This window comes from Stylophora pistillata, chromosome 1 (genome assembly GCF_964205215.1).
Source record: "Stylophora pistillata chromosome 1, jaStyPist1.2, whole genome shotgun sequence".
NCBI lineage: Eukaryota > Metazoa > Cnidaria > Anthozoa > Scleractinia > Pocilloporidae > Stylophora > Stylophora pistillata.
Window position 1 is genome coordinate 2,729,663 of NC_142519.1, and position 12,697 is coordinate 2,742,359.

The 12,697-nt window shown below is 39.1% G+C and overlaps 1 protein-coding gene across 2 annotated transcripts in view; it reads right to left on the reverse strand.

Moving 5' to 3' along the window:
- LOC148740813 (fibroblast growth factor receptor 4-like) overlaps positions 1-12,697 on the reverse strand; it is a 32,898-nt gene that overhangs the window by 2,194 nt on the left and 18,007 nt on the right. Inside the window, exons 3-17 of one of the 2 annotated variants that reach the window (XR_015990862.1) lie at positions 11,885-12,208; positions 10,853-11,158; positions 10,385-10,690; positions 10,108-10,238; positions 8,949-9,411; positions 8,474-8,581; positions 8,013-8,194; positions 7,537-7,659; positions 6,809-6,879; positions 5,955-5,995; positions 5,461-5,560; positions 4,978-5,077; positions 3,470-3,983; positions 621-1,089; positions 42-155 (exon numbers count right to left, since the gene is read on the reverse strand). Coding sequence is in view for 1 of the 2 variants with exons in the window: in XM_088730900.1 (XP_088587026.1) it covers positions 3,939-3,983; positions 4,978-5,077; positions 5,461-5,560; positions 5,955-5,995; positions 6,809-6,879; positions 7,537-7,659; positions 8,013-8,194; positions 8,474-8,581; positions 8,949-9,411; positions 10,108-10,238; positions 10,385-10,690; positions 10,853-11,158; positions 11,885-12,208 (2,300 nt within the window). In the remaining variant the exon portion in view is untranslated. Of the gene's footprint in view, positions 1-41; positions 156-620; positions 1,090-2,833; positions 3,984-4,977; positions 5,078-5,460; positions 5,561-5,954; positions 5,996-6,808; positions 6,880-7,536; positions 7,660-8,012; positions 8,195-8,473; positions 8,582-8,948; positions 9,412-10,107; positions 10,239-10,384; positions 10,691-10,852; positions 11,159-11,884; positions 12,209-12,697 lie in introns of those variants that run through there. The other variant, XM_088730900.1, reaches the window with a different exon arrangement.

Here is a 12,697-nt window from a genome sequence, read left to right on the forward strand (position 1 = left end):
GACGTCCTGACTTTAACTTCAACAAGAGCTTTGACAAAGACCTTAAGTGTAGATTCTTTGCACTCCTTCTCCTTATGGACCCTAAGGTGACCATAATTCACTTTCTGGCCACATGACATGCATTCAACAGTCGGGAAATCCTTGTCTCCTACAAACTGTGTATAGAAGATATATCGCAACAAATAAAAATTTACAAATTATTTATGAGATGAAACTCAATGTAAAAATAGCAATACTATAGATGGCACATTGGTATATAATATTATGTAATAATTTGGAGTAACTCGCATGCTAGCACAACTTACATTCTTAAAACTATGAATAACAATAAAACTACTGTAAGTACAGAAGTAATTTACTGTGATGGTATAAAACTGTATTATGTCACAAATGAAAGTACTGTAATATGTGTCGAAGGAGGACCATTTTCACCAGGGGGGTGCTGGTGGGATTTATGGGGTGTTTAAGAGATACTAGAAAAAAGCAAGTTGACTCCATCCCACTTTCCAGGTCCCTTTCACAAAATAAATCAACCTTTCCCGCTCCCTGCACTCTTCTTCTGATGACAAAATAGTTCCTTTAATTAAAAATTAATTACAAAAAACATTCGAACACAGTACCAGACTAGTGGATTGTGGGCTGAGGTCTAAGTCCTGTTGCAAAGGTCTTACATAGGTGACTGCTTGACCAACACACACTGTGCATCTCAGGTAAGGACTGGAATAGCCATCTGGGCAAGGTGGAATAGTTTCCAGTTTCCTTTGTCCTCCACCACCTCCAACAACATAAAGCAGCTCCACACCTCCTCCATCTTTAAGTTTAGGCCTTTTCAAGGGCTACAATAAATTCTTCACGATTTGCCTTGTTATTTTCAAATACTACCTTTTTCCTCCCCAAGCCAGCCTTCTGGAGATCCAGTAAATTATCCTTAGTAGGGGTTTGATCGTCAATTAGTCCACCAAGAATACAAAAATTATGAGTCCAACTTTCCTTAGCTTTGAAATAAGGCATGTATCTCGTTGATGCTTTCCCCTCCCTTTTTCTGGTACTGGATGGCGTTGCTGACTTCTTCCAGATGGGAAGGCACGTCTTGCAAAATATCCAAAGAAGTTGATTTAGTAGAAAGACAATATAAATCACAAGATGTTTTTGCAAAAGAAGATTAAATAATCAAAGTATAAAACGCATGTTACCTGAAGTTTTCTTTAGCTCTTGTCTGAAAATCACTGTCTTTACTTTGTACAGAGCCAGAGGAATTAAAATTTGAACTTGATGAGCTGATTGATGAACTTCCATGGGAGGATCTTAGGCGATCAAGTTCATCAATCGCCGAATTCATGATGGCCTCTACGTCATTTTTTAAGCTCTTGCCCTTGTCGTTCCCCTTGTCCATTTTGACAAGACAAATACCCGCGCGAAACGAGCGAAACGCAAACAAGGGTAGAGAACGATAAACGAATGTGAGGCCCTGTGTGAGAAGATGAGAGCCTGTGTACTGATCTTTTGGGTGCGACTGCAGTTAAGGCGTTCTGAAGGCGCACAGCCCGATAAAATGACAAGATAACCCGATAAAACGACATAACCGAATACGAGATGCAATGAATATATGAAGTTCATATATTTTGAACTGCGGTATTAGATACGTGTGATGTGCGATCCTCGCAGTAGATAGCGCTATTTATGCAATCACTTTCACGGGTTTATTACGAATCAACTTAACGGCCTGCTCCCAGTTGGCTTGTTAGCTCAATTGGTAGAGCGCTGCACTAGTATCGCAGAGGTCAGTGGTTCGAGTCCCGTACAGGTCTGATTTTTTTCAGGTCTGATCTTCGCTATTGCATAAATAGCGCTATCTACTGCGAGGATCGCACATCATACGTATCTAATACCGCAGTTCAAAATATATGAACTTCATATATTCATTGCATCTCTTTTATCACTTTCACGGGTTTATTACGAATTAACGTAACGGCCTGCTCCCAGTTGGCTTGTTAGCTCAATTGGTAGAGCGCTGCACTAGTATCGCAGAGGTCAGTGGTTCGAGTCCCGTACAGGCCTGATTTTTTTTTTCAGGTCTGATTTTCGCTATTGCATAAATAGCGCTATCTACTGCGAGGATCGCACATCATACGTTTAACCAAATACATTGACGACACCACCCGATAAAATGACTGAAGCCGCAAAGCCCGATAAAACGACGACATGACCGAATAAATTTACGACACGAACCGATAAAATGACGACATGGCCCAATAAAACGACGACACCACCCAATAACACTGCGGTACGACGCGATAACACGACGAAACGGCCCGATAAACCCGATAAACCCGATAATCACCAAATGAAATTTCTGAACCTATTCACCCTTCATATACTCTAGCATGTTTTCTCATGTTATGGCATTTTCCGGTATGTTCCGGTGTTTCGGCTTCTGATGTTTCGGCGTTGTGTTGTTCCGGTGTCCCGGCGTATTCCGGTGTGTTCAAGCGTTACTAGTTTTATAGTTCTGTCAGTCAGTACATACCATTCTATAAGCAATACGAGCAGTTTTTCGGGTTTTATGATAAGTTTTAGATTTTTCAACCTAATGAAGCCTTCACCGAAACTTTTCTCATTCCTGGGCATCAAATTGACGTTCACTTATAAACAAATATCGGCAAGCACTTTGTGAAGAAATTAAAGGCTCGTCAGTGTCAACGCTCTCGAAAACAAAGCTCAGCGGACCACAAGGTATAAGTTGTGCGGAGTCTTAATAAGGCGCCCTGTTAAACGGCGTGTACTTAAGGCAGGAACACAATACACCGCCTTACTGTCTGTGTGTATTTGTTTGTTTGTTTGTTTTTTTTTAATTTATCGCTTTGTTGAAATCTTACTGGTTTTAGTACTCGCCATGAGAAACAGCCAAGTAAATCTACCAATTTGTTACTGTTTCAACATGGCTGCCAAGGCTTCACAGCACAGAGCGCGGTTTATCCTCTAATGATGAGATTTATTCTCGTTTTCAAATTTCTTTGGTCATTTGAAAAAGAAACAGGCAAGTAATGAAACAAGGCAACAAAAACTTGATGAGTAGACAAGAAACACTGCAATGAAGAAACCCTGCACCTCTGATGGTGAAGCACAACTAGCGGCTGGATTAAATTGAATTGCATGGTAAGTAAGCAGAAGCCAATGAACTGATATTTTTATCTTATAACAACCTAAGGTCAATTTACAAAACGTAACGTAAGCAATCCGTCAGAAAGCTCATTAAATATGTCTTTTTTTTTTAAGACGATATCAGAAAGGGTAAGAATCGAGACGGTGTTCACATATTTACTTCAGATAAATCAAAACGCGCCTGGGCTGCTAGTCGGTCATAACCAGACCTTTTTCTTCGAGTTTTTTCTTAAGGCCAAAAGTCCGAAAAATGAGTCCTATGGAAGGCAGGGAACTTCCAAGTCCACTACGACGGAATTTGACCTACCAAATCGCAATATATTAGACAGCCTGAGTTAGATTAGTCTTGATAGTTAACGTCCAGCGAGCAGTCCTTCACATATGACCAATATCACTGTGGCCCAAGCGTTTCCTCGCTCGCGGAAAAGTTTGAGGACTCGAGCAAGCGAACCGACGACAAGTCTGCGAAGGATGAGGCACTGAAAACAAGCCAGTACAGATATCTCGCCCACCAGTTTCGCGTAAGGCCTCAAACTTTCTCGTGGCACAGGTGCTAACAAGGAGGGCTTGCTTGCAGACTAGAGAGATAAATGCCTAGATTATTTCCTTAGTAAATCCAGTAATGCACGCTAAGATATTCAAGTTACGTAATAGTAATATTTAACTAAATTTCAGAAAAAAAAATTTAAGCATAGTTATGAGGCATGCTACATATCGCGGTTGTCTCATCATTGAGTGTAATAAAATGAAGTGTTTGCTTTAGCATAAGAACATCATCAGTCTCCGCCGTTATTGTCTTCTGTGATGTTAATATATGTCCTCTGCAAGAAATTAAGGAATAACGAATTAGTCATTGACTATTTGAGAAGACTGAATACGACTGGGAACAATGGTTGAATATAAATTAAACCTAAGTAAAGAATCAAGTCAGTACAAGGACGAAGGAAGAACGTGGTGGATAGATTCTGAATGGATCAATGAAAAGATCGATAGATGAATAGAAGAATGGACAAATGGATGGATGGACGAATATACGAGTGAACGAGAGGACGAATGGACGAATGAACGAATGAACGAATGACAGAATGGATAGATGGATGGACGAATGGACCAATGGACCAATGGACCAATAGACCAATAGACGAATGGAAGAATGGATGGATGGATAAATGGATGGATGGACGAATGCACGAATGGATAGATGGACGAATGGGTGAATGGATGGATGGAATAATGGATGTACGAATGGATGGATGGACTAACGAATGGACGAACGGACCAATGAATGGACGAATGGATGGATGGACTAATGAGCGAAAGACGAAGGGCTAACGGTCGAAACGTCAGTTTTTGTAATCGTTACGGAGGCCAATTTACCATTTAAACTTTGTTGATATATCCAAATTAATTCGTTACTCCCACCGACGCAGCCCCAAACAGTTTCTTTGGAAACTATCAGCCTTTATTCTAATGAACGAAAGGAAGAATCGATTGATGGACGAATGGACGAATTAACGAATGGACGAATGGACGAACGGACGAATGGACGAATGGATGGACAAGCGAATGGGTGAATGAACGAATGGATGGATGGATGAATGGACGAGTGGACGAATGGACGAATAGACGAATGGACGAATAGACGAATGGACGAATGGACGAATGGGCAAGTGGACGAATGGACGAATGGATGGATGAGCGAATGGATGGTTGGACTAATGGATGGAGGGATGAATGGACAAGTGTATGAATGGACGAATGGACGAATAGACGAGTAGACGATTGGACAAATGGGGCGATTAATTGATTAATTACCTTAACTTCTCGCAAAAAATTCCTCAGTTGCTTTGCAATCTCAGAAAACATTGGTCTCATCAAAGGATTTTCTTTCCAGCAAGAGCTCATTAGTTCATATCTAAAGATTCAACGCATTTTAGTAAACATCCTTTCCAAAGCTAGGATACTCTTAATATCTAAATTTACCTTATCAAGACTGCAAAGGGGCGTAAAGAGGTGCCTTCTTAATGTTACATCTTATTTTTCAATTAGGATCTTTGATAAGCTCATTGGCATCAAGCGTGACACGCAACAAGTCCTAAAATCGTAACGATTGGTTGAGATTAATGCACTATTTGGATTCCCAACACGGGCTTCCTCCTCACTATTCATCTTCAAAACAATTGATCCAGACCAGTGGGTAATCATTTGCAAAATAAAGTAAGTAAACGTTCTATTATTTGGAAACCTTTCATATATCGATTATCACTACAAGTTTAATAGAATAATTTTCAAGCTTACAGTTCTTCTGAGCATTGGTTGGGACGAGGCATTCGGTATCCTGCAGCAAGTCGACTTACTAGGGCAAGTGTGGATGTGATGTCGGGGTATGGCAATCTACCTGGTCGGCAGGAGGAAGATGTGATTTAAAAATTATAGTTAAAAAATGACAATAAAACGAACACTCTTAGGCAATGGGTATTTCCCCAGTAAATATATTAAAAAGTAGAGACCTGGAAAGCGTTAATATAGTTCAGTTGATAACTAAAAACTAAACATTGTGACAAATGATGTTCGTAGATCTGGGCCTCAAGCAGCCCTCTGATCTTGTCCAGTTTTGTCTCATTAGCAATCTCAAGTTTTCGAAGACACCTGTGACGTTAAGGATATTTATATTAAAAACATGCTAAAGATAAGTAGCCTTCCACATACTGATAGGAGCCTCTCTACGAACAAATGATTTTTGCCTCATAAGGTGTCGCTTTAAGTAGCACATATTATCGCACGACACTTACCATAAGTGGCGATTTCCCACAAGACAATACCAAACGACCACCTGCAGATACGCGTAAAGACCTTAATAACTTCATAGATTAAGGAGGTATTAAAAGTGAGCGTTTAATTTATATTTCCAAAGGCAAAGAGTTCACCGAGATTTTGTTGTTATGTGGATCGCGCACAGTTGAGCGTTATTTTCTCAGTCTTCTGACCTCGATGTGTAGATTATCTTTGCTTTGGTTTTTTTCCGTTTTATTATTTTCTTTTTTCATATTAAGTCAATTTTAAGCAATCTTTATGTGCTACAGATGCTCGATTGCAAAGAAAGAGTAATTCAGATTATTTATACCCTCGCAATGTGTTCATAACTAAAAATTACCGCTATCTTGGGTATAGATAGATGCAGATGAACAAACAGCGTAAAGTAAAAAGCTAGATTCATCTATTTCTAGGACAAAAGTTTTAGGCGATCATAGACCACTTTCATAAATGGCTGCCGGATTAATATTCTTTTGTTTGAATTGGAAATAGCCCTAGTGGCCTCGTTCTCCAGTAAAAAATTCAAAAGAATACATTTTCTCAAGCAAGGCCAGAAGGGCTAACTTAAATTTAAACAAAAGAATATATATACGGCAGCCATTTATGAAAGTGGTCTACGAAAGTTTCAATATGGATGAAACGCGAATAAGTTGTCGAAGGGCTTTTAAAATGAGTGGAACTCTAATCCAGCTTATCGAGGTACAGCAAATAATACTTTGTTTAACTTCATAATAATTCTGCCGATTTAGAAGAGCATTTGCATCGACCCATACCTCGGGTCCTAAGTCAACGTAAGTTTGCTTACACTATGACCTTAGAAAATGGAACTTACACATCACTCGCGGATGTAAAACTTAGATCGCGTAGAGATTCCAACGACGACCATCTCCACGGAAAACGGCCCTGTTGAAAAGAAAGACCTACGTGAACATATGTTTGTAAACTGCAGATGCAACTCGAAAATTATTGCAGAATGACTCACGAAGCCGGCCCAAATATGATTTTAGTAAGAGAAAGAGCGCTATTTACATATGTATTCAAAGGTTATGATTATCATTCTGCAAATTATTTTAAGAATTTCTCATAGATTGTGGTGATGATGTTGATAATGATGATGAAAGAATTACAGTAGATCCAGGATAACAACTATTTTGGCAGTGATGTTCACCATTTTATTATCATTATCATTATTACCATTAGAGGTAATATCATTACTAACACCATTCTCATAATTATTATTAGAATTAGTATTAATGTTAGTTTTGGTGTTAGTGTTGGTATCAATAACTTTATCATCTTTCCATCATTATCACAATTTTTAAAATTACCATTTTTCGGCTCGTCAAAAATTGGACAAATGGCTAAGGATTGCTCCCCAGCCGCTCTTAAGATGCAAAGGGGCTTGGGGGAGTTTATTCGCGAAAACATACTACTGGAAGGAATATATTTAAGATGTTTGCTAATTAATGCAACGGAAGAGCATAAATATCAATACATTATGGTAACGTTAGTTCCTTTGCATTTTTGCGCTCTTCGATATCGATTGGAACGAGCACTTACGCTGGAGGTTATGGTGTATATTCCAGCTTCGGATATGTCCCTGGCTAATCCAAAGTCTCCAACTTTAGCTACCAAATTAGCATCTACTAAAATGTTTCTCGCCGCCAGATCGCGGTGCACGAACTGCGAGACAACCACATACAATAATTGTTAGTTCGAAGACGCACACGAGCGATACGATGGTCTCTGCCAAAGTGAAAATTATTGTTAATGCTTCGTAAAGTCACTCTACAGCATTCAACCTTGCCTTAAGACTCCCATTCCAGGTGTGCTGCGCTGTCATTTCACACTTGCTAATAAAAATGTATAAGGATATTGAAATTTTAGGGTTTCTCTCCTGGATTTTCTCCTATAGCGGTTTTGATTGAGATTGATATATAGAAATAGTGTCGATACTTCGTACTGCCCTTGTTTTTACGTTTATTTATTTATTTAATTTTTTTTTTACATTTCTACACACAACCAGTTGGTCTTACCTTTCTTTCTTCTAAATGTTGCATTCCTGTGGCGATCTGAAATGCAATTGTAACCAGCTGCCTGTCATTCAACTTACAGCAGACGTTATGATATTTGTTCCATTCCTCAGGCGTATTCTTGGCCTTCAAAAGATTTTCCAGGCTGTCACCACGAATCAATTCAGTGACAACGAGAATACTTCCTAGTGAGAGTACAGCAAATAATTAAGAGTTGGTATAGATAAGCTTGGTTGCTGCATGCAGCTTGGATCCAAAGCCGGGAATCCAAGAATCAAATATTCTAAATGATCTTTTAAGCATTTTGCTTCGAAACGAGATTTTTGATCACTTTTTAGTGAAGTAGTTCCTTTCATCATAAGATTAATACTGTTCTAACTGATCTTACAAACGGCTGAAGCCTTCCCTCGATGTACCGTACAATCTTACCACTAAGCAAGCTGTGTTGTCGAACGTTGACTTACCTCCCTCTATCCGTGTGCCAACTAAAGTGACAATATTTGGATGTTTCCCAGCATGCTTTAAGGTCCTTATCTCATTAAGCAAGGCTTTTTTGGCGCTGGCATTGGGGTCTACAATTGCATATAGAAAATACAGGGGATTTCTTAAATGACTTCATTTTATGTAGTTCGCTCTTTTCATGTGGCTATGGTAACAAAATAATGATATGCAAAATGAAGCGTGTTAAGGCTGTAAAAATTGCTCAGAAGAGACAATTGTACAATTTCTGGACGTTTTCCGCAGAAAAACAATTATTGAAAAATTATGCCTCTAAAAATGAGAAGTCATTGGCAGCTGTTTAGATCTTGTTAGGCTACAAAAACATGAACTAGCCAATAAAATAACTCATAGAGAAGTACATAAAGATAAACCCCTGTATCTAGCAGCTAAGATGACATTTTCATGTAGGGGAGCATCATGTTGATCTATTTCATATACCTTTTAGCTTTTTCACCGCCACATCGGTGACATTTCCATCTTTTTCACAATATCGACCTTTGTAAACGATCCCAAATTCACCTTCACCGAGTATTTCGTCCAACACTTCAAGATTTTCCATGTTGCAGCATCCTTCCGCGGTTTCTTGAGAGATATCTCTCCAATCCCCTTGTTCGTCGGCACCTAGGTCAACGCCCTCATCAGCAATGAGACCATCGCCACCTGTAGTCTCCTCACCCCAATCTGAGCTCTCCTGACCTCTCGCTTCTATATCTTGTATCGAATGGTGCTGCCCACTTCCGTCTGGAGGCTCTTTTTCCCCTAATCCACCTTCAACTGTACACACCAGGGGCCTTTGCTCGGATTTTGTAATGAATTTGGGATTGGGCGACTCAATTTTCTTTATTCCGTTTATTAAGTATTTCTCTTTTTCCAAACGCACCTTGTTGGCACTTTTTCGTTCCTGTATTTCATTGCAGGGAAAATGCAACTTTGATATATGTTCAAGAAGTGTATTTAGCTTTTATCACCATCATCATTTGTCTGTGGTTCCTTCATGTTCCTGCATTTGAGCGGGTTGAACTGAAATTCTCTTTTACCCTGAGTCATTTTTCCTATCACTATTCAATTAGCATTTGTTCGAGATTGAAGGATAAATTTCGGCAAACATCACACCTAACACTTTGTTTCACCACGATAACTTGATTCAAATTTGATGATTTTAAAGTATCTAAGCAGAGAAACATGATTGCATTGCTTTATCATTCCAATGAAAATGGACCAATAAGCCTTACAATAAACTAAAATATTTGCATACTGGATTCAAATTTAAAAAAAATCTTCCTCACAGAGCCCGTTTTTACTGGAATGGAATGGGTCACTTGAACTGACTAAGCGGGTACTAGCTTTTACAAGGGGCAAGCTGTTCGCATCATGTCAATCTAGGTCATTGTAGGGCGAGGTGCTACGAGTGCCAAAAGGCTTCGTAAATTGTGAGAAAACCCTCTTCCCCTTCAAGATGGACCAAAGAGATCAGTTTCCCTTTGTGAAGATGTGACAACGACCGCTAATCGATATCCCGAAAGGTAAGAAAACGCTAACCCTAATCCCCGTAGTGTTCATATGAACGCCAGTATTAACGAAGTCGCTTATCATATACCTCTTCACCGCGATTTCTAAGTTTATTCCACACAAGCACGGTGAGTAGACAAATAAGTGCAGCTACCAAAGCACAGAATACAGCAATTGTTGTCACAGGAGGTGCTGAGTTTTGTTCTTCATTTTTGGAATCTGGCGGAGCAAAGATAATTATGCTAACAGTTAACAAAAGGATTGACAACTTTTATAGGTAAGTGAAAGCGCGACAAATTTTGCTGTGGATAAATTATTACATAAAAATAATTCTTCGAGGACCATATAAATAATTAACATCTAACCTCTCTTCAATACAGCCACTCTTGATTGGCTTCTTCCAATGCTATTATTTGCAATGCAGTGGTATTCTCCATAATCTTCCATATCTACCCCTGTAATTAACAGCTGGCTGCGAATCGTTCGGTTATTTTGAATGACTCTTGCTCTGGGGTTAGATTTTAAGGAATGTGAAGTGTTGTCCTTTACCCAGTTGATGGTTGGCCTCGGAAAACCCTTAGCAGTGCAGTTGAAAATAGCATTGGAACTGATCCAGACACTCTGGTTCTTTGGACCTTCAACAATCTCCGGTACTTGGGCACCTGAAAATTCTGACAAGAATGAATAATTAAAAGGGAATGTTGATCATTTTGTCTTTGTACATTATTAATGAGTGTATGCAGCCTACTTGTGTGGAGAGGAGGCTGCGTTAACGTAGATTTTCATCTTGAGAACTATAAGGAAAATGAACCATTGTGCATGACATGTGTCACCTTTCAGGGTAAGAAAAGCAGGGAAGGACAATTTTTTTCCAACGATGTTTTTTGCCTCGCATTGATATCCGCCAAAATCTTCCTTGCTCACTCCTGTAATAAACAGCTGGCTTTGTATGCCTTTGTAGTTCAGAAGATGGTTAATAAGCTTGAGCCTTGGGTTGGACTGTAAGGCAAATGAAGCGTTGTTCTTGATCCATGATATGTTTGGTATAGGAAAACCTTTGGCAGTGCAGGTGAAAGTTACATTGGCCCCTATATCAGCCCTTTGGTCCCGAGGAACTTCTATTAACTTTAGCGTAGCACCTGAAGGAAAAAATTTAAATAGCTGAATTTAAATTATCTTTTATTACTAGAGATAATTTGGCGTGGAGCTGATTGAAATCGAGGAAAAATGACGAAAAAGAAAATATTGCAGTTATTACATATTTTCGCAAAACAGGAAGACCAATTGTTAGAAATTAACTATCCATTTATAGTTAATTTCTCGTGTTCGGAAAGAACCATGTTAGGGGAAATTGTCTCTAACCGGAGTAGATGTGTCTGCATTTTTTTTTTTCATTCAGTACTATTGGTTATTTTTTTTTCTTATCAGAAAACGTCAGAGAACGTATTCACAAGTTTATTTGTTTTTGTTTTTTTACAGAATCGCATCGTTTGAGTGCATGAGAATCAGTTGCATATGCTATGTGCTAAGACATACATAAGGGTAATCAAGGCTCCTGATTCAAATTCAAATTTTAGTTATGCATAAAACCCACTCATTAAAAAATCATATAAATGATTCGTCATTCGTTTTCTTAGTGAAGAATTTCGTTTTTGTAATGTTGCATTTCGTATCAGCCGTTAAATAAGATGGCTCTTTGGAACTTTCCCTTAGCGATTACCTTTATCTACTACATTTTGGAATTGCCCATCTCTGCACTTCGGAAGTTTTTTTGAAGCTAATTACCCGGTTAGTACTGCATCAAAACCCAATTCACTGCATCTGCATTTGCATAACGTGAATTAGAGGTATGATAAGTTTCTCACCTAGGATCCTTAATTCAAATGATTTCCTTGTGCAGTGGCGATCGTATCCATTGCCTGCTTGACAAATGTAGCGGCCAGATTCGTCCACCGTTAGATTTTTAAGCACCAGTGGGCAGGTGTATCCGGCAGGGGCTTTTGAAGGCTGCTTACACGTAGCTCTAACGCCTCCACCTCGTGGATCGTACCACTCGATATACTCGACCCATCTGTCTATATATTCTTCATCTTTCTTTCTTGGCTCCGCTTTACAATTCAGCGTTATGTTGGTACCAATGCGAAAACTGTTGTTTTCTGGAGTCGCAGAGATGTTGACAATGGGTCTTACTGGGAGAAACAGGGATAAAAGCAAAATTATTATGCCTAATTACAATTGAATAAACATCTGTTTTTAAAAACTTTGAAGTTTGAGAATATGTAGTTAATACAGACACCTTTTCTTTTTCCATTACAAAAGGTGTTATACATATGTTGAGTTAGGAATATTTAAAGTGCCACTACGACGAAAATTTTTGTCTCTGGTTTTGACATTTTTTAGCGCCAGTCAGGTTAATATGGTTAGAATTGTACTATGCGATAACTTTTAGGTCGATTGAAGCGAAATACACCTTGATATAGCTGGCCGAAATTCACGAAAAACCCGTCCGCCATTACTCAGCTCGCAACCGAGAGCCAGCGACTGAACTGAAAAGAGGTTTTACGCATGAGTTGGCCTGTGACTTCATGTGCGCACTTTCGCATCGTGCTTCGTGTGTCGAGAGAGATTCCACATGCAGTGGAAATCCTAGGCGTTTTATAAGATGTATTCTTCCTCGA